Raw genomic sequence first — 20,676 nt, 5'->3', positions numbered from 1 at the left:
GGCTGAGAGGGTGTGGGTGGAGTACACAGCAGTGGTTGCCAGGGGCTGGGGTAGGAGAGGGCTCTGCCTACTAAGGGGCAACACGAGGAAACATTTGGAGGTGATGGGACTGTTCTCTATCTTGAATGTAGTGGCTGCATCTGAACTCTATGTGTTTGTCTAAACTCATAGAACTGTGACAACAAAGAAAAAGTGAATTTTACTGGATGTTTATTAAGCAATATATTTTAAATGCGGAGGGACTCCCTAGAGTAATATGTATTTTAGAGGAGCAACAGGCAGATGCTTAATAAAAATACTGTGGGGACTTCCCTGATGGTCCAGTGGTTAAGAATCCGCCTTCTGGGACTTCCCTGGTGGCGCAGTGGTTAAGAATCCACCTGCCAATGCAGGGGACACAGGTTCCAGCCCTGGTCCTGGAAGATCCCACATGCTGCGGAGCAACTAAGCCCGTGCACCACAACTACTCAGCCTGTGCTCTAGAGCCTATAAGCCACAACTACTGAGCCCACGTACCACAACTGCTGAAGCCCACGTGCCTAGAGCCCGTGCTCCACAACAAGAGAAGCCACTGCAATGAGATGCCTGCGCACTGCAACAAAGAGTAGCCCCCGCTCGCTGCAACTAGAGAAAGTCCACGCGCAGCAGTGAAGACCCAGCACAGCCAAAAATAAATAAATAAATAAATAAATTTATTAAAAAAAAAAGAATCCGCCTTCCAATGCAGAGCACAGGTTTGATCCCTGGTTGGGGAACTAAGATCCCACATGCCGCGGGGCAACTAAGCCCGAGCGCCTCAACTAGAGATCCCGCGTGCTGCAAACTACAGAGCCCACGTGCTCTGGAGCCCGTGAGCCACAACTAAAGAGGAGCCTGCGCGCCGCAACGAAGATCCCGCGTGCTGCAACTAAGACCCAACACGGCCAAAAATAAAATACAATAAATTAATTAAAAAATAAATATTTTAAAAAAATATTGTGGAATATGGGCTGGCCTTAGTGACTTGCTTGACCAATAAAATGTGGTGGAAGTGACGTTCTCAGACTCTCAAGCCTGGATAATAATAAGAAGCCATTTGGCTTTTGCCTGGGTCTCTCTTGGAACACTTGTTCTTGGATCCCAGTTGCCATGAAATAAGACCAACAATCTCGAGGCTGTCCTGCTGGAGAGGCCTGATGGAGAGACCACATAGAGAGGCCCTGGGGCCAAAAGAAGAAAGAGAAAGAGATGCTGGGTTTTTCGAGTTCCTAGCTTTTCCAATTATCCCAGTGAAAGCCAGATACCAGGGAACAGAAACAAGCCATCCCTGCTGAGTGCTATCCAGACTGCAGATTCATGAGCAAAGGGAATGGTTCTTGTTTTAAGCCACCAAGATCTGAAGTGGTCTGTAATACAGCAATAAATAACTAGAACACACACACACACACACACACAAACAATATTGTGTTATCTTTCTGGAATTTGTGATATTTGTGATAATTGTCAGCTTTTTAAAATGTGTAATTTGTTTTTCTTTTTACCTCATTTTAAATATTGTTTTGTACTTTAAAAATAAATTACCCAAGGAAAAAATAGATTATTAAATAAATATTAATAGACAATTGAGGAGGCATCTAGGGAAAAAATAAGTTGAATCCTTACCCCATTTCTTACATAAAAATAAATTCCAGATGAATCAAAAATAACTACATTATTTTAAGAAATCAGAGTACTAGAAGAAAAAGTGGAAAATGCTGTTTTAAATCTTTGAGTGGAGAATGCATTTTGAAGTATGACACAAAACTCAGAAGTTTTGAAATAAAAGGTTTAAAGAAAAGACCTCAGAAAAATAGATAAATTCAGTAGGGTAAAAAACAAACAAGATCATAAGAAAAGCAATACACTGAGAAAATATATTTCCAATACGTATCACAGGTAAAGAATTACTTTCCTTACATGCATAAAGCTCTTCCAAATCAATAAGAAATTCACAATCCTATAGAAAAATGGGCAAAAGACAAACAACAGAAAATACAAATGGCCTTTAAAAACATAAAGAGATGTTCAGTCTCACTCAGTAAATGTGAAATAAAACTACGATGACATATAATTTTTTAACCATTAGAAGGATAAAGATCAAAACATTTGAAAATGCTGTATCGGCAAGAGTGGGGGGGAAACTGGCACTTTTGTATATTTTTAGTAGGACTAAAAATTAGTAAACATTTGTGGAGACTATTAGACATTAGCTGTAAAATGTTATACTAGCAATTCCCTTCACACGTTCACAAAAATCGTATATAAGATTATTCATTGCAGTACTGTTTGTAATAACAAAAGAGTAGAAACATCCTTAATATTTATCCATCAAGAGTAGACCTACTAAATAAAATATCACACATCAATATAATAGAACACTATCCAGGGTTGAACTATTTGCAATAAAATGGAACAATCTCCAATATGTCTTGTTTAATGGGTGCAGCTGAGTGGAGAACAGCCCAGAGAGCTGCTACTGGTTATGGGAGGAAAAAAGAATGAGGACACATCTACATTTGTACATATGTTAGATATCAATAAAAGAATACACACAAACCAGTGTTGGTGGTTGCCTGTGGGAAGGGAAATGGGTAGCTGGAAACAGAAGTGGAAGGATTTAACTTCTGCTACTTTCGAATTTTGTACTATGTTCGTATACTACCTATTTTATTAAAGTAATTAAGCTTAAAAAATAAATACGCAAGTTACTGGGATGGGGGAAGCTCCCCAGCGAAGAAAAGGGAATGAAACTGGAAACAAGAAGAAAGGGGACATCAGCTTTATCTGTTTTGTTTTCTTTCTTTTTCTTTTTCTGTCTTTTTTTTTTTTTTTTGGCTGCAAGTCTTAACCACTGGACCGCCAGGGATTTCCCTTGTTTTATTTCTTTAATAAAATATGAAACAAAAAGAAAAAATACAGACACAGGTGTTATATTAGTCTCTGCATTTTTCTATATTTATACACTTTAAAAATAACATTTGCCACAATTTAAACTTTAAAAATGAATTTTTTTGTGTGATTCTGATGATCAGTCAAGTTGAAAACCGTTGTTCCAAGGATGGTTTAGCATTAGAAAATTTCATCAGGACCTCCCTGGTGGCGCAGTGGTTAAGAATCCACCTGCCAATGCAGGGGACATGGGTTCGAGCCCTGTTCCAGGAAGATCCCACATGCCACGGAGCAACTAGGCCCATGCGCCGCAACTACTGAGCCTGTGCTCTAGAGCCCGTGAGCCACAACTACTGAAGCCCATGCGCCTAGAGCCCGTGCTCCACAAGTGAAGCCACCACAGTGAGAAGCCCACGCACCCCAATGAAGAGTAGCCTCCGCTCACGGCAACTAGAGAAAGCCCGCGCATAGCAACGAAGACCCAACACAGCCAAAAATAAATAAATAAATAAATAAATTTTAAAAAAAGAAAATTTCATCAATGCAATTTACCATGTTAACAGATTAATGAAGAAAAAATCATATGATCATCTCAATAGATACAGAAAAAGTAGTTGATAAAATTCCATATCCATCCATGATAAAAATAATAATTGGCAAATTAGGAATAGAAGAAAACTTCCTTAATCTGATAAAATGTTTATAACTACAAGAGACCTACACCAAACATCATATTTAATGGTGAAAGGTAGAAAAGCTTTCTCTTTAGAATGAAGAAAAAGTCAAGGATGAAAGATGCTACCATTTAAAAAAAAGTTTTTTTTGATGTGGACCATTTTTTTAAAGTCTTTACTGAATTTGTTACAATATTGCTTCTTTTTTTTTTTTAACATCTTTATTGGAGTATAATTGCTTTACAATGGTGTGTTAGTTTCTGCTTTATAACAAAGTGAATCAGTTATACATATACATATGTTCCCATATCTCTTCCCTCTTGCGTCTCCCTCCCTCCCACCATCCCTATCCCACCCCTGTAGGCGGTCACAAAGCACCGAGCTGATCTCCCTGTGCTATGCGAGCTGATCTCCCTGTGCTATGCGGCTGCTTCCTACTAGCTATTTTACATTTGGTAGTGTATATATGTCCATGTCACTCTCTCACCCTGTCACATCTTACCCCTCCCCCTCCCCATATCCTCAAGTCCATTCTCTAGTAGGTCTGTGTCTTTATTCCCGTCTTGCCACTAGGTTCTTCATGACCTTTTTTTTTTTTTCCTTAGATTCCATATATATGTGTTAGCATACTGTATTTGTTTTTCTCTTTCTGACTTACTTCACTCTGTATGACAGACTCTAACGCCATCCACCTCACTACAAATACCTCCATTTCATTTCTTTTTATGGCTGAGTAATATTCCATTGTATATATGTGCCACATCTTCTTTATCCATTCATACAATATTGCTTCCGTTTTCTGTTTTTGGTATTTTGGCCACGAGGCATGTGGGATCTTAGCTCTCCGACCAGGGATCAAACTCGCATCCCCTGCACTGGAAGGTGAAGTCTTAACCACTGGACCTCCAAGGAGGTCCCAGTGCTGCTACTATTACCACTTCTTTTCTTTTTTTTTAAATGGCCATATTATTTTATTTTTGGCTGCGTTGGGTCTTCGTTGCTGCGCACGGGGTTTCTCTAGTTGCAGCGAGCAGGGGCCATTCTTCATTGTGGTGCATGGGCTTCTCACTGTGGTGGCTTCTCTTGTTGTGGAGCATGGGCTCTAGGTGCACGGGCTCAGTAGACACCTCCAGGACATTGTTAACTAGAAGTGGTAGGGCTTCCCTGATGGTCCAGTGGGTAAGAATCCACACTCCCAATACAGGGGGCCTGGGTTCGAGCCCTGGTCAGGGTACTAGATCCCACATGCATGCCGCAATTAAGAGATCCTGCGTGCCGCAATTAAGAGATACTGTGTGCCGCAACTAAGACCTGGCGCAGCCTAAATAAATAAACAACTATTTTTAAAAAATGTTTAAGAACAACAAAATAGATAAATAAATTATGATGTATTCTACAATGGAATACTATTCAGCAATGAAAAATAAGCTGCAACAACATGGATGAATTTTACAAAATAATGTAGAGCAAAAGAAATGACATAAAAGAATACACACAGCATGATTCCATTTGTATAAAGTTCAAAAACATGCAAAACTGAAATATACTGTTTAGGGATTCCAAAACTAGATGGTAAAACTATGGAGGAAAGAGGAAACAATTATCAAAAACATCAGGGCGATGGTTACTTCTAGAAGAGGAGGGAGGGGGATGTGATTGGAAAAAACAAAGAGGGAGCTCCTGGGGGGGCCCCCACCATCACTTGACTCAGGTGTCACTTTATAATTATTTGTTATTTAGTACCTCTGTGTCTTATTCACCTTCTGTATACATGCTACATTTCACAATTAAAAATTTAACAATCTGACGCAAAAATGAAAACTTGGGCCCGTGGGTATTTCTCTGTATTTTTATACTTTCTAAAAATGTGTATTTTTAGAATGATTCTGATCATCACCCAGGTTTGAGAACAGCTCTAAGGAAATTCTTCCTGATCTGCCCCTGCAAACAACCTACCATCACCAACAACAGACCTCCTCTCAGTCTCTCAACTAGGTGTCTAGGCAAATGAGAAACTCCACCCAGCTTCTCCAGCTCTTTCCCACTGGCTGCCCCCGGCTGGGTGACAGGGCCGCACACCCCTGTGCGCACACACAGCACAGCAGTGGTCAAAGAGGCTACGTGCTGGCTCTCAGGGACCTGTTTCTCTTGCCAGCCGCAGGTCTCTCTGCTTTCTTGCCCCATTTACCAAACCAACCAGATTTGGCTGAAGGTGGACCATGGCCTGGATAGTATGTTTGTCTGGTCAGCTTGGAATGCCTGAGAGGAGACATTTCAAGCTATCCTGGGGAAAGATGCTGAGTGCCTGAAGAAGCCCAAGTCGAGAGAGTGGAAAGATATAGGAGAGACAGACCTGAGTTCTATATAAACCTAGAAATTGGCCCAACCTTAGCTGCAGACTTCCTCACTTGATGGCATGCTTCCAAAGGCTCAGCAATCTAGGCTGAGGAAGCTCATAGTGGGTACCTCTCTTCAGCAACTCTTATTCCAGATCTGCTGGAAATCTCCACATAGACGTCCAATGAAGGCCTCTAATTCACATGGCCCATACTTTCTTCCTAAACCTCCTCCTTCTCTAGCATTCTCCAGCTTAGCGAAAGGGAATGACACCACCTTCCATCCAAGCCTAAAACCTGGGTCCTCCTGCTCGCTCATCAGCAAGTCCCATTGGTTCTACCTCTGAAACTCCAGGATCTGTCCACTTCCTCCAAGCTGTTACTCCGGTCCTGACCGCCATAATCTCTCAGCTGGACTACTTCAACCATCCCCTAAACAAGCAAACAGGCTCCAGGATTTCCCTCCTCCTGTGGCTTCTTCACACAGTACTCAAAGAGATTGGTCTAAAATGCAAACATGATTACATCTCTTTCTTGCTTAAAAGCCTTCAGTGGCTCCACACTATCTTCTGGAAAACAACCAAATTTCCTAATATGGGGTATGAATCCCTTTATTTTCTAATTCTCTAGGTCTTATCTCTTATAATCCTATCCCTCAAATGCTTTGATCCAGCTCTACTGAAATTTTTATACTTCCTTAAAAGTACCAAGCCCTCTCACCTCTACACCTGTGTGCATGCTATACCCTCTTCCTATCCTTCCCACCCAAATCTTCCTTGGCCCCAGTAATTCCTACTTATTTCTCAGGTTGTGGGTTAAATGTCAGTTCCTCTGGGGGTCTTCCCTTGCTCTCCAGAGTCCTTTGTGTTCATTCAGCATCCCACCCGGTCACAATACCTCTCAGAGGTGTTGCTAAAGCCTGTTTAATTATCTGTCTTCGGATCCTGTCTGAATTCTTTGTCTATTTTTTTTTTCGGTATTCTTTGCCTTTATCTGCCCCAGAACCTGATCCAGAATGACATATAGCAAGCACCCGACACCTAAGTGAATGAATGAGTGGACAGTTGTGTACTCAGAACTCTGAGACTTTTAAAAAAGTAAAGAAGTCTCTACTTTCAAAAGTTTACAGATGAAGACAACCTAAATCATTTTCACCCACAAAAACACCTCCAAGAGCCAGATGACACTGACCACGTCCAAAGCCAAATCAAGACCACCAGCTCAGGACAGGACAAATCACTAGCCAGAACCCCCAGCAGAAGGCTTGTCTGTGATTCTCACACTCGGCTCCAGTTCACTACCCACCCACTGACCCAGCTGGCACCAACTCCTGCTTCTGGCCCTACTTCATATAAAACATCCAGCAGAAAGACCAGACACAGAAAAAGAACACCCAGAACACATATGGGAATGGGACTGAGCTGAGGGATGAAGGGTGGCAGCAGAGAAGAGCTCACATTGAACTAAGGACCAGGGTTCAGTGTCGGCACCCCTGCAGGACCCTGCCCCACCAGAGCCACAGCTAGTGAGGTTCGAACCTACACAGCCAGCGGATGGTTCTGACTCCTCAACTTTCCTGCCAAAACCACTTCTGCCTGCTCAGCAGCTGCTCTCAGGAGTATGGGCTGGAGAGAGGTTCATACCCTTTCTGCCTGATTTGATGGTAACTACAGAAGGGCAGCATCACACATGCACTTAATTTAGGAGAATTCGACCATGGGCCCCTGCAAAATAAATAAAGAGAGAGAGAGAGGATGAACACATATTCTCTCATAGTGTGAGCAACTCAGAACTGGGTGAGATTCTAGTGCCGAGACTTTTTTTTTTTTTTAAAGGAACATTTATTTATTTTTTGGCTGCGTTGGGTCTTCGTTGCTGCACGCAGGGTTTCTCTCGTTGTGGCGAGCAGGGGCTACTCTTCGCTGCAGTGCACAGGCTTCTCATTTGAGGTGTCTTCTCTTGTGGCAGAGTACGGGCTCTAGGTGTGCGGGCTTCAGTAGTTGTGGCACGTGGGCTCAGCAGTTGTGGTTCGTGGGCTCTAGAGCACAGGCTCAGTAGTTGTGGCACACGGGCTTAGTTGCTCCACGGCATGTGGGATCTTCCCAGACCAGGGCTCGAACCCGTGTCCCGTGCATTGGCAGGCGGATTTCTTAACCACTGCGCCACCAGGGAAGTCCTAGTGCTGAGACATTTAAATTTTCCATACAGCTGGCTCCTAAACTCAAAGAAACCTTGTTTATACCTTTCTTTTGTGTATTTTTAAAAATCCTTTCCCTCTTCTGCTCTTTTGCATTTATGTAATTTTAAAAACTAAAATTATATTTTCTTTGTATGCCCCTTCTTATATACTGTACATTACTATATGTTGCACATTCATACAAACATATTACCATAAAAGAGTATGTATGCAAAATCCCATAGACCTTATGTTGTGGCCATTTATGGATTTTTCAAAGCTACTGTTGATTACACATGGTTTCTGCCTACATGTTGACTTTAGAACCTGATACCCACAAAGGATGTGGCTCCACCATGGGTACCATCCTCCAGGTTCTTCCTCTGGCATCTGTACCAAGCCAGGAATGACATGACTTTGTCCAACATCCGGCAAAGACTCTGAGAACTCTAGTGGCCAACCTGACAATGACAGGCAGCCTACAAACACTCCCCTATCAGGATCCTTACCCGTCCCTGGGGCAGAACTGAGATGTGGGGCATCCAAGGCCTATCAAAAGACGGAGGTTGCCAGGTCTGCTCCTGCCTTTTGATTTTATTTCCTGTTTCTTCAAGGACAATTTTGGAGTCACCCTAGCTACAAGCAAGGGGTGGCAAGGTCAGTTCCCTCCCCTTCTCTTTAGGTCCCCAGCCCAGAAGAGTGACAGGTGGGGAGCTAATCCACTCCACACTGCTAAAGAAGGACCTGCTTGGGTTCAGTCTGCAGTTTTTCAGGCTGGGTCATAATCCCACCATGAGGTGAGGGTTCTGGGACCTCAGACCACCATGAAAGTATCCAGGGGGCTCTAGACATCCCACACTTAAGTGTCCTTCCTCAGCCCAGACCAGCCTGAGGGTCCAAACTTCCAAGGAACCCACAAATAATGGGTTAGGAATCCATGAAGGAATGAATGAAGGAATAGTCTCATTCCTTCACAACCTCGGACAAGGAACCGAGTCCCCATTTTTCAGATGAGGAAAGTGAAATCTCCTGTCAAAGCAAGACACGATCACTGGACTTCTGTCTCCCAAAACAAGATTTCTGGAACTTTCTGGTTACCTTTTAATTACTCATCACCAGGGGTTTCTTACCCTTCACAAATTTCACTCAGTTCTTTTCCCCCACCCTCTCCCTCAATGCCTATATCTTCTACCCCCATCTTTCCCTTTTTCCTGCCAATTCGATTTCCCAGTCTCTTCTCCAAGGTCTAAACACCTCCTTGAATTCCCGAGGACCCCGCTTCCATAGTGGCACCTACGTGGAGCATCTCCTTTTCTTAAAAAAAAAAAAAAAAAAAAAGTCCTTTCCTGTGGCTCAGAGCCACCATCCCCCTCGCTCTCGGGCCCCTCATTCCCCCTTTTCCTTTGCTAACCCACCCTGCTCAGGCCTTTGTGATCCGCTTCCTCAACTTCCTCGCCCTCCCGCCTCATCACCGACGGTCCCATCCTGCATACAGCCTGCCCCCAAAGTTTCAGACTCCGTTCTTGCAACTCTCCCGGGCGCTGCTCCCGCCCTCTCAAAAGCTCAGGCTTGAGCCTATTCTTTCCGAGAATGCCCGCATCCCATCACCACAAACCCCCGGCTCCGGCTCCCGCGCGCTTACCCGACCAGAGCACCAGCTTGCCGTGCGCTTCCTCCTGGGAGTCCGAGTCCCCGGCCAGCAGAGTGGAGGTGGCCCCGTAGGGCAGCGCCGAGCCCAGGCACACGTTGTAGCGCAGCGGCTCGCAGGGGGTGGCCCGGCCGCAGTGGCTCAGCAGCGGCGGAGGGCCGGTCACGGCCGCGCTCCTTCTCGCGCTCCCGCCCGCGCTCCGCGGCCCAGGCCGGGTCGCGTTCCCGCTCAAGGCCGCCCCCCGGCCCGGGCCCCCCAGCAGCAGCAGCAGCAGCAACAGCCCCAGGAGCAGGAGCGCCGGCCCCCGTGCGAGGCGGGCAGCGGCCATGGCCAAACCCGCCAACTCAGCAGAAGCCCTGGCGCCCCCGCCCGCTCTCCGGAGCCCCCAGGCCACACGCGCAACACTTGGGGCCTCGGGGGCAGCTCAGGCGACCTGTGCGCCCCGCGAGTCCGGTGCCGGGCCCCCCCGGACGCTCCGCGCGCCGCGGGCCCTAGGCGCCCAACTTCGCAAACTTTGGAACCCGGGGCCCATGTTGGGCGGTGGAGGCTCGGGCCGGGATGCACAACTCTCTACCCCTTCCCCTGGCAATCCTAGTTATCTTCAGCTGCGGGAGCCCCCTGGGCCCCCAATCTCTAGCCCCATTCCTTCTCCCACCATTAAAACCACCTCCCGGCCCCGCGATGGAGGCCAGGCGCGGGCCGGGGGTGCTGGACTAGGTTCCCGGCTCCACCCTCGCGCCAGCCTGCGGCCCAGACGCCCACTTGGCTGTACTGTGCCGCAGCCCCGGGACTCTCCCCGCCAACTACCCGGCTCCTTTGTTGCTCTAGCTCGCTCGACTCTCTGGAATGCACGGGCCTCGCCGAGCCAAGCCCGGCCCCCCCTCTTCTACGGCTGGGGGAGGGACTGGCCGAGGGAGGGAAGAGGAGGAGCTCGAGCTTCAGCGTCCCGGGCGCCCGGAGAGGCCCGGACATGGGGCTCTGGTGACCCCGCCACTGCCTCGGGGCAAGAGATGGGTGGCAATCGTGGCCAGTAGTTGCCACAAGACTCAGCAGGCACCTTGATTGGCCTGAGGATCGTTCAGCCCGGTCGTCTGCAGGGAGAGGACTCCTCTGGTTTACGGTGGGAGAGACAGGGGGTGCCTGAAGCCTCTGTTACATCCCGCCCTGCTCCCCAACCCGCCAGTCTTTTCTGCTTTGCGTTAGATCTTTCATCTTGTCCTAGGGCCCCATGGAGAAGACCGGGGTTTGGGGTTCTCACTCGTCCGAGTCCTTCCAGCTCAGGACCTGTGTAAGAGTCTACCTCAGAGTCACTCAGGGCAGCTGCCCCCCACTGCTGTTACCTCGGGGAGCAGGTGTCTGGAAACCAAAAGTGCCAACATCAAGACTTTATTGCTACAAATGTGTGAAGCTCTGAACTGTGGTTGCCAACAGCTGGCCTGGCGTGTCTTTAGTTATGTCCAAAGGAGGCCAGTCCCTCTTTGATGGCCCTTTGCTGCTCATAGTCTGGCCAAGGAAGTTTATGCTGCTCTCCTTCCCTACTCTGCTTATTTTGCCTTTTCTCACTCCTTTGCTTGTCATGTTTTCAGTCACGGAATTTGATTTCACCCTGCAGCGGTTTCCACCTCTTAGTAACCAGGGGTCCAGCTGGAGAGTGGACTTGCATTGAGCAACTTTTCCATGTTGCTGATGGGGCAGCACACTAGGGTGGTTTTTCCTTTCTTACCACTGCCGCTACCCCTTCAGCCTAGCCCAAGTGAACTAGTTCTGTTAGGTTTGGCCATTTTAGAGCAAATTAGCTATTTCACTTCAGCTACCATCCTCAAGTGTTACATAAGCCCTAGAGACAGAGAGAGGGAGAGAGAGAGAGAGAGAGGGAGGGAGAGAGAGAGAGAGAGGATTCAATTCAATTTAGCAAGTCTTTTTCTGAAATCCTGGGATGTATGTAGCACTGTGATAGGCATGACATACTTGAAGAACTTGAGAACTTGGAGTTTTACTGTGGAGTTTTACTGTGCTTGCCCTCAAGAAACAGTAATATACTACGACAAAGCAGCAAAGTCTCCTCCTCTAGGGCAAGGACCTTATTCTATTCTCTGTATCCACAAAGCATCCAGTGCAGTCAGGCATGCAATATTAACCACTCGATAAATAAGCTGCCAAAATGAGGTGTACAGTGAGTGTACTATAGGAATTTATAGCAGGAAAAGGTCAGTGTGGGTAGCAGTGGAGGAGGTGGGATTTGAATCCAGCCCTGAAAAGTGAGTAGGAAGAGTTAGAAAAGTAGAGAGAAGCCCAGCTGGCATTACAAGTGGAGGAAACTATGACTATAGCTCAGAGCATGACCAGCCTGGCAATCAGGACATAGTAGGGGGTAAGCAGGGAAACCGACTGGTAGGAAACCACAAATGACATACAGAGGAATTAAGGTTTCATTATACTGGCAATAGGAAACAGTGAAAAATTTTGATCAGAGGAGTAATATGTTTAAGAACATTAATCAGTCAATGTGAGGATGGTACGAAGGGCAAGAGTCTGGAGACAAGGGACCATTTTGAGGGAAGTCGCTGGTGATTTGTGGAAGAAGTGGGAATAGTCTATGTCATCAGGGTGTAATATTCCTACTGGAAAAATAATTTAAAACATTATGAACCTACCTCAGTTATTTATTTTTTTTCTGTGATATAAGTGAAATGGCTGTTATGTCTAAAGTTTGAGCCACAGAGAAGGTTGCCTGATACCACACCGTTGCTTTGCTTTAGGAACTTTCTCCACTTGTTTTCTATCTGGTTGTTACTGTGGCAGCTTTGAAGCCCTGTGGGATTTTCTCCGTAGTCCATGCATTAGGGAGAAACCTATGCATATGCTCAGGCAGCCCCTTACCTTTCTGCCTAAAAATGTTAGCAATTCTTCAAGTATGAAGGCTGTACCATCCCTTGTCTGGGATTTCTTGGGAAGCAGAAGAATCTTTTGTGGAAGAATCACATCATTGTAATATAGAACCTTTATTCTAGAGATTGAGAAGAGCCTACAGTGTTGTCTTCCATCCAGAATGTTCTTCCCTTCAGGAGGAGGGAGAAGATGTGCTAATTTCTCAACTCCCTGAGACTCACTCTCCAGGAAGTGGAGATTCAGGATCCTGTCAGACAGCAGGTTCAGGAGAGGATGGAAAATGTTCAGTGGGGACTAGGGAAGAGAGGATTTCCTGGTGGTTCCTGAATGGCATTCAAGGTCCTGGAGAAAGCCCATCCATCCCCTCCTTCAGGCATACCAAGACCGCCAGTGTCTTTTTTTTTTTTTAATTAATTAATTTATATTTGGCTGTGTTGGGTCTTCGTTGCCGTGCACGGGCTTCTCACTGCAGTGGCTTCTGTTGTTGTGGAGCACGGGCTCTAGGCGGGTGGGCTTCAGTAGTTGCGGCAGGCAGGCTCAGTAGTTGTGGCTCACGGGCTCTAGAGTGCAGGCTCAGTAGTTGTGGCGCATGGGCTTAGTTGCTCCGTGGCATGTGAGATCTTCCCGGACCAGGGCTCGAACCCGTGTCCCCTGCATTGGCAGGCGGATTCTTAACCTCTGTGCCACCAGGGAAGCCCCCGCCAGTGTCTTTTAGAGACTCCTCTGAGTGATCTGACACACTCCTGTTCTCCAACCTCACGGTAGCAGGGTGAGAACTGCTCCTCTCCTGAGCCTGAGCCACCACCGCCCAGTTCCTCCAGAGTCTTAACCCTGTGTACATGTCGTAACACAGTCCTTTTGTCAGGTTCAAGAGAAGCTATCCTGTGTGACAGTGTATTACAGTACTTGATTTGCCACAAGTAGCTTCTTGATTTCTGAGTCATTCTCACCAAATATTTTGGCATTTTGAGGTCACACATTCAATGTTGACTCTTTGTTATTTGCCTCTGGGCCCTCCACTTGAAAAGAATGAACATGAAAGTATCTGTGGGCTATCCCTGGGTATCCTTGAGACCTTAGTTGCTTCCTCATGGTTCAGTTGTCACACCTGCCAGAATTTGGAGCATAATTGTTGTAGTGCTCCAGTTCTTTCTTTTTTCCCGTGTTTCTTATTTTACAATGAAGAGCATCAGTCAGAGGGAAAGGACAAAATGGGAAAGGAGCTAGATAAGCTACATCCTCAAAGAAGGAGTACAGTCGATTTGGAGTTAGAGACCTGACTAGCCAACCTCTGAACAACTTAGTCTAAGTCCCTATTTCTTTCTTTATAAAAATGAGATATTATCAGTTGTATTTCAATACATCAGAAATGAATGTTCTGAAAAGGAAATTATGATGGCAATTCCATTTAGAAAGTATCTAAAAGAATTAAGCATTTAAGAATAAATCTAACCTAGGAGGTGAAAGGCTTGTACACTGAAAACTACAAAAGGTTGCTGAAAGAGATTAAAGAAGACCTAAATAAATGAAAAGACATTCTGTGTTCATGGATACGAAGACTTAGCAATGTTAAGATGTTAATACTACCCAAAACAATCTATAGATTTAACACAATCCCTATGAAAATTCCAACAGCCTTTTTCACAGAAATGGAGAAGTGGATCGATCCTGAAATACATATAGAATTACAAGGGGCCCTGAATGGCCAAAACAATCTTGAAAAAAGATTAATAAAATTAGAGGGGGCTTCGCTGGTGGCGCAGTGGTTGAGAGTCTGCCTGCCAATGCAGGGGACACGGGTTCGAGCCCTGGTCCGGGAAGATCCCACATGCCACGGAGCGACTAAGCCCGTGAGCCACAACTACTGAGCCTGCACGTTTGGAGCCTGTGCTCCGCAACGGGAGAGGCCGCGACGGTGAGAGGCCGGCGCACTGCGATGAAGAGTGGCCCCCACTCGCCGCAACTGGAGAAAGCCCTCGCACAGAAACAAAGACCCAAACACAGCCAAAAATAAATTAATTAATTAATAAAAAAATAAAAATAAAAAAATAAAATTAGAGGACTTAAACTTCACAATTTTAAAACTTACTACAAAGCTGCAGCAATTAAAACATTATGATAGGGCTTCCCTGGTGGTGCAGTGGTTAAGAATCTGCCTGCCAATGCAGGTGACACAGGTTCGAGCCCTGGTCCGGGAAGATCCCACATGCCGCAGAGCAACTAAGCCCGTGTGCCACAACTACTGAGACTGCACTCTAGAGCCCACGCACCACAACTACTGAAGCCCGTGAGCCACAACTACTGAGCCCACGAGCCACAACTACTGAAGCCCACGCGCCTAGAGCCCATGCTTCACAACAAGAGAAGCCACCGCAATGAGAAGCCCACGCACAACAACAAAGAGTAGCCCCCGCTCACCGCAACTAGAGAAAGCCCGTGTGCAGCAACAAAGACCCAACGCAGCCAAAAATAAACAAATAAATAAAAATTTATTTAAAAACAACAACAAAAAAACCCACTATGATACTGTCAGAAGGAGAGGCATATAGGCCAATAGAATAGAATAGAGAGCTTAAAAATAAACCCTTACATATATGGCCAATTGATTTTCTAGAAGGGTACCAAAACTATTCAGTGGGAGAACGACAGTCTTTTCAAAAGAAATGTTGGGAAAACTAGATATTTACATGCAAAAGAAGGAAGTTGTACCCTTACCTTACACAATAAACAAAGATTAATTAAAAATGGATTAAAGACCTAAATTTAAGAGCTAAAAACTACAAAAATCTTAGAAGGAAACTGGGGGAAATCTGCATGACACTGTATTTGGCAATGATTTTAAGGATAGGACACCCAAATTATAGGCAATAAAAGAAAACATAGATAAATGGGACTTCATCAAAATTAAGGACTTTGGTGCATTAAAGGATACTATTATTAAAGCAAAAAGACAACCAACAGAATGGGAGAAAATACTTGCAAATCATATATCTGATAAGGGATTAATATCCAGAATATATAAAGAACTCCTAAAACTCAACAACAGCAACAACAAAACAACCCAATTAAAAAGGGCCAAAGACTTGAACAGACATTTCTCCAAAGAAGACATACAAATGGCCAATAAGCACATGAAAAGATGCTCAACCCCATTAGTCATTAGAGAAATGCAAATCAAAACAACAATGAGGTACCACTCCACAACTACTAGGATGGCTATTATAAAAAAACACACACACAGAGAAGATAACAAGTGTTGGCAAGGACATAGAGAAATTAAAAACCTTGTGTACTGATGGTGGGAATGTAAAATGATGAAACTGCTGTGGTAAAGTTTTGTAGTTTCTCCAAAGGCTAAACATAGAACTGCCATATAACCCAGCTATTCCACTCCTAGGTATATGTCCAAAAGAACTGACAGCAGGAAGTCAAACATATACTTGTATACCAATGGTCATAGCAGCACTATGCATGATAGCCAAAAGGCAGAAACAACCTAAGCGTCCATCGATAGATGAACGGATAAATAAAATGTGGTATACGCAGTTGACCCTTGAACAACACAGGATTGAACTGCGGGGGTCCACTTATGAGCGGATTCTTTTCAATAAATGCTACAGTATTACATGATCCAAGGTTGGTTGTATCTGCAGGTGCAGAACCATGGATATGGAGGGCCAACCAGGGACTCTGAGGATTTTGGTATCTGAGGCAGGTCCTGGAACCAATTCCCTGTGGATACTAAGGGACGACCGTACATACAGTGGAATATTAATTAGCCATAAAAATGAATGAAATTTTGATATATGTTGTAACATGTATGGACCTTGAAAACATTATTTTCAATGAAATAAGCCAGACATAAAAGGACAAAGATTGAATGATTCCACTTATATGAGCTACCTAGAATAGGCAAATTCATAGAGACAGAAAATAGAATATTGTTTACTAAGGGCTAGAGGGGAGGGAGGAAAGGGGAGTTATTGTTTAATGGGTACAGTTTTTGTTGGGGATGATGAAAAGTCTTGGATTGAGATAGTGGTGATGATTATACAACATTATAAGTATATTTAATGCCACTGAATTTTAAACTTACAAATGGTTAAAATGATAACTATTAAGTTATATATACTTTACCATAACTTTTTTAAAAAGAAAAAGTAAGCATATTACTACTTAGCTATAAGGAATCTAATGAAGATTAATATGATGTAATAGTGAAAAGCTTGGTCCTTAAGTACTTAATAACTTTTGGTTTCACTTTCCTTTTTTCATCTCCAACATCCAACCTATGGTGCCATTTCAGTGATTCCTGTAAGTCCAACCGGTAGCCAACAGTGTAGAAATGGGGCTGGTTTGGGAAAGGGTAATCTTGCCCCATTTCAGTCTGTGACTGTACACTGTGATTTCAGGTTTTAGGTCTTTTCTCGGTGGTGACAGTTCTGCTTTTATACTAAAGAATATAGTTTTTCAGAATCACAGACATAGAGAACAGACTGGTAGGTGCAAGGGGGAGGGGGTGGGATGGAGTGGGAGGTTGGGGTTAGCAGATGTAAGCTTTTGTATATAGAATGGATAAACAACAAGGTCCTACTGTATAGCACAGAGAACTATATTCAGTATCCTACGATAAAGCATAAGGGAAAAGAATATTAAAAAAGAATGTATATATGTATAACTGAATCACTTTGCTGTACAGCAGAAATTAACACAACATTGTAAATCAACTATACTTCAATTTTTAAAAAAGAAAGAAAAACAAACCAAAAAAGAATGTAATTTTCTTCTTCTCAATAAATGGCACCACCATTTACCCAGCTGCACCCAGGCCAAGAACCTTTGACTCATCCTTGACTCTTCTCTTTTTCTAACAACCCACACCCAATCCATCAGCATATCCTGTCAGCTACACCTTCAAAATATGTCTAGACTCCAACTACTCTTCATCACCTCCACAGCTGCCAGCCAGTTTGGAGCTCCCATCATCTATCTCCTGGGCCACTCCAAGAGCTTCCTAACAGAGCCCTTTCTTTCCCTGTACCCTTCTACAGCCGATTCTCCAGTCAGGTGCCAGGGTGATCCTTCTAAAACGTAAGGCAGATCATATCATTCCTGTGCTCAGAACTCTCTAATGGCATCTCATCACACTCAGGGTAAATTCCAAGATCTCATCATGACTTCACCGAGGCCCTGTCGACCCCTGGCAACCTCCTGGATCTCATTTGTTGCTACTCTTTTTCTAGTTCACTCCATCTCAAACATGCTGTTCATTTTGCTGGTCCTTACACACACCAAGCAAACGCCTGCCTCAGGACCTTTGCACTCTTGTTTGCTCTCATGTTCTCACTTCACTCGAGTCTCTGTTCAACTAACCCTCCTCAAGAAGGCATTCCTTATAATTGCTCCAAAGAAGATGAAATACTTAAGTATAAACCTACCAAAAATATGTACAAGACCTGTATGGTGAAAATTACGCAATGCTGATTAAAGGAATGAAAAGACAACCTAAATCCTTGGAGAGACACACCGTGTTCATAGATAAGAAGATTCAACGTAGTAAAGATGCCAATTTTCCCTAAATTGATTCCCCTAAACCTCAATACTATCTAAATCTCAGCAAATTTCTCTGTAGACATAGACAAGCTTATTCTAAAAGTTATATGGAAAGTAAAAGGCCCTAGTATAGCCAAAATAGTTTTTGGAAAAGAAGAATAAAGTGGGGGGAATAATTTGATATTAAAGCTTACTATAAAGCTATAGTATAGTAATCAAGACAGTGTGGTACTGACAGAAAGATAGGTACACTGATTAATGGAACAGAATAGAGAATTCATAAATATGCCCCCAAATATGCCCAGTTAATTTTTGACAAAGTAGCAAAAGAAATTCAATGGAAGAGGGAACCTTTTCAATAAATGGTGCTGGAGAAATTAGACATCCATAAGCAAAATTATGAAACTCAACCTAAACTTTGCAGCTTATACAAAAATTAACTCAAAATGAATCATGTAAATGTAAAGCTATAAAACTTCTAGGAAAGAACATAGGAGAAAATTTTCAGGACTTATGACTAGGCAAAGAGTTCTTAGACTTGATACCAAAAGAATGACCCATAAGAAAAAAAATAAATTAGACCTTATCAGAATTTTAAAAAGTTTAGCTCTGCAAAAGACACTGTTAAGAGAGTGAAAAGAAAAATTATAGACTGGGAGAAAATTATTTGCAAATCACATATCTGATAAAGATCTAGAATCTGGAATACATAAAGAACTCTCAAGACTCAGCATTAAAAAAACAAACAATCTCATTAGAAAATGGGCAAAATATATTCTCACTGAAGGGAATATAGAGGTGACAAATAGTACATGAAAAGATATTCAACATCATTAGTCATTAGAGAAATGCAAATTAAACCACAATGAGATAATCACGACACACTTATTAAAATGGCTAAAATGAAAAATATGATTAACACCAAGTGTTGGCAAGGCTGGGGAGAAACTGAATCACTCATACATTGCTGGGGAACATAAAATGATACAGCCCCTCTGGAAAACAGTTTGTCAGTTTCTGAAAAAACCATACATACACTTACCATACAACCCAAACAATCACACACCTGGGCGTTTAGCCAAAAGAAATGGAGACTTGTTTCCACGCAGGAACTTGTACATCAATATTCATAGCAGTTTTATCTGTAATAGCTCAAAACTGGAAACCTAACCAAATGTCTTTTAATGAGTGAATGGTTAAACAAACTGTGGTACATCCATACCGTGGAACACTAGCCAGCAATAAAGAGGGATGAACTACTGATACACATAACAACTTGGACAGATCTCAAGGGAATTATGCTGAGTGAAAAAAGCCAATCTCAAAGGATATCTACTGCATGATTTCACTTATGTAACATTCATGAAATAACATAATTATAGAGATGGAGAATGAATTAGTGGTTGCCGGGGGTTACTGATGGTGGGGAGGGATGGGTGTGGTTATGAAGAGGTAACACCAACAACATGTCTTGTGATGATGGCACAATTATTTTTTGGTAACAGCTTTATTGAGGTATAATTCATATATGCAGTTCAGTACCTTGATTGTAGTGATGATTACTCAAGGCTACACATATGATAAAATTACATAGAACTATGCACACATACTCAAATGACTGCATGTATAACTGGTGAAATCTGAATAAGCTCTGTGGATTGCACTAATGTTAATTCCTTGGTTTTGATATCATACTATAATTGCATGAGATGTCAACATTGGATGAGGTTAGGGAAAATGCATGTGGCTTCCCTGTACATTTCCTTGCAAGCTCTTGTGAGTCTATAATTATTTCAGAATAAAATCATTTTTTAAAATTGAAGACATTTTTTGGAATTCCATGACAGTCCAGTGGTAGGACTCTGCGCTTTTTTTTTTTAAAGTAGCTTTATTCTTTTTTTATTTTTTATTTTTATTTTTCATTTTTGGCTGTGTTGGGTCTTCGTTGCTGCGCACGGGCTTTCTCTAGTTGCAACAAGCAGGGGCTACTCTTCGTTGTGGTGAGCGGGCTTCTCATTGCAGTGGCTTCTCTTGTTATGGAGCACAGGCCCTAGAGCGTGTGGGCTTCAGTAGTTGCGGCGTGCAGGCTCAGTAGTTGTGGTGCACAGGCTTAGTTGCTCCGCGGAATGTGGGATCTTCCCCAGACCAGGGATGGAACCCGTGTCCCCTGCATTGGCAGGAGGATTCTTTCTTTCTTTATTACACAGCAGGTTCTTATTAGTTATCTATTTTATACATATTAGTTTATATATGTCAATCCCAATCTTCCAATTCATTCCACCACCCTGCCCCCCACTTCCCCCCTTGGTGTCCATATGTTTGTTCTCTACATCTGTCTCTATTTCTGCCTTGCAAACCGGTTCATCTGTAGCATTTTTCTTGATTCCACATATATGCGTTAATATACGATATTTGTTTTTCTCTTTCTGACTTACTTCACTCTGTATGACAGTCTCTAGATCCATCCACGTATCTACAAATGACCCAATTTCG

The 20,676-nt window shown here is 43.6% G+C and overlaps 1 protein-coding gene across 3 annotated transcripts in view; it reads right to left on the bottom strand.

Annotated features, from left to right (window-relative positions):
- SMO (smoothened, frizzled class receptor) overlaps positions 1-20,676 on the bottom strand; it is a 34,554-nt gene that overhangs the window by 10,724 nt on the left and 3,154 nt on the right. Inside the window, exon 1 of one of the 3 annotated variants that reach the window (XM_082399171.1) lies at positions 9,736-10,623. The exons of 1 other annotated variant lie outside the window; for it this stretch is intronic. In XM_082399171.1, the coding sequence (XP_082255297.1) occupies positions 9,736-10,069 (334 nt within the window). In that variant the 5' untranslated portion in view covers positions 10,070-10,623. Of the gene's footprint in view, positions 1-9,735; positions 10,624-20,676 lie in introns of those variants that run through there. One more of the 3 variants, XM_082399173.1, reaches the window with a different exon arrangement.

This window comes from Balaenoptera borealis (assembly GCF_965194805.1).
Source record: "Balaenoptera borealis genome assembly, chromosome: 7".
NCBI classification, from domain to species: Eukaryota; Metazoa; Chordata; class Mammalia; order Artiodactyla; family Balaenopteridae; genus Balaenoptera; species Balaenoptera borealis.
This window is presented reverse-complemented; position numbering and strand designations above follow the sequence as displayed.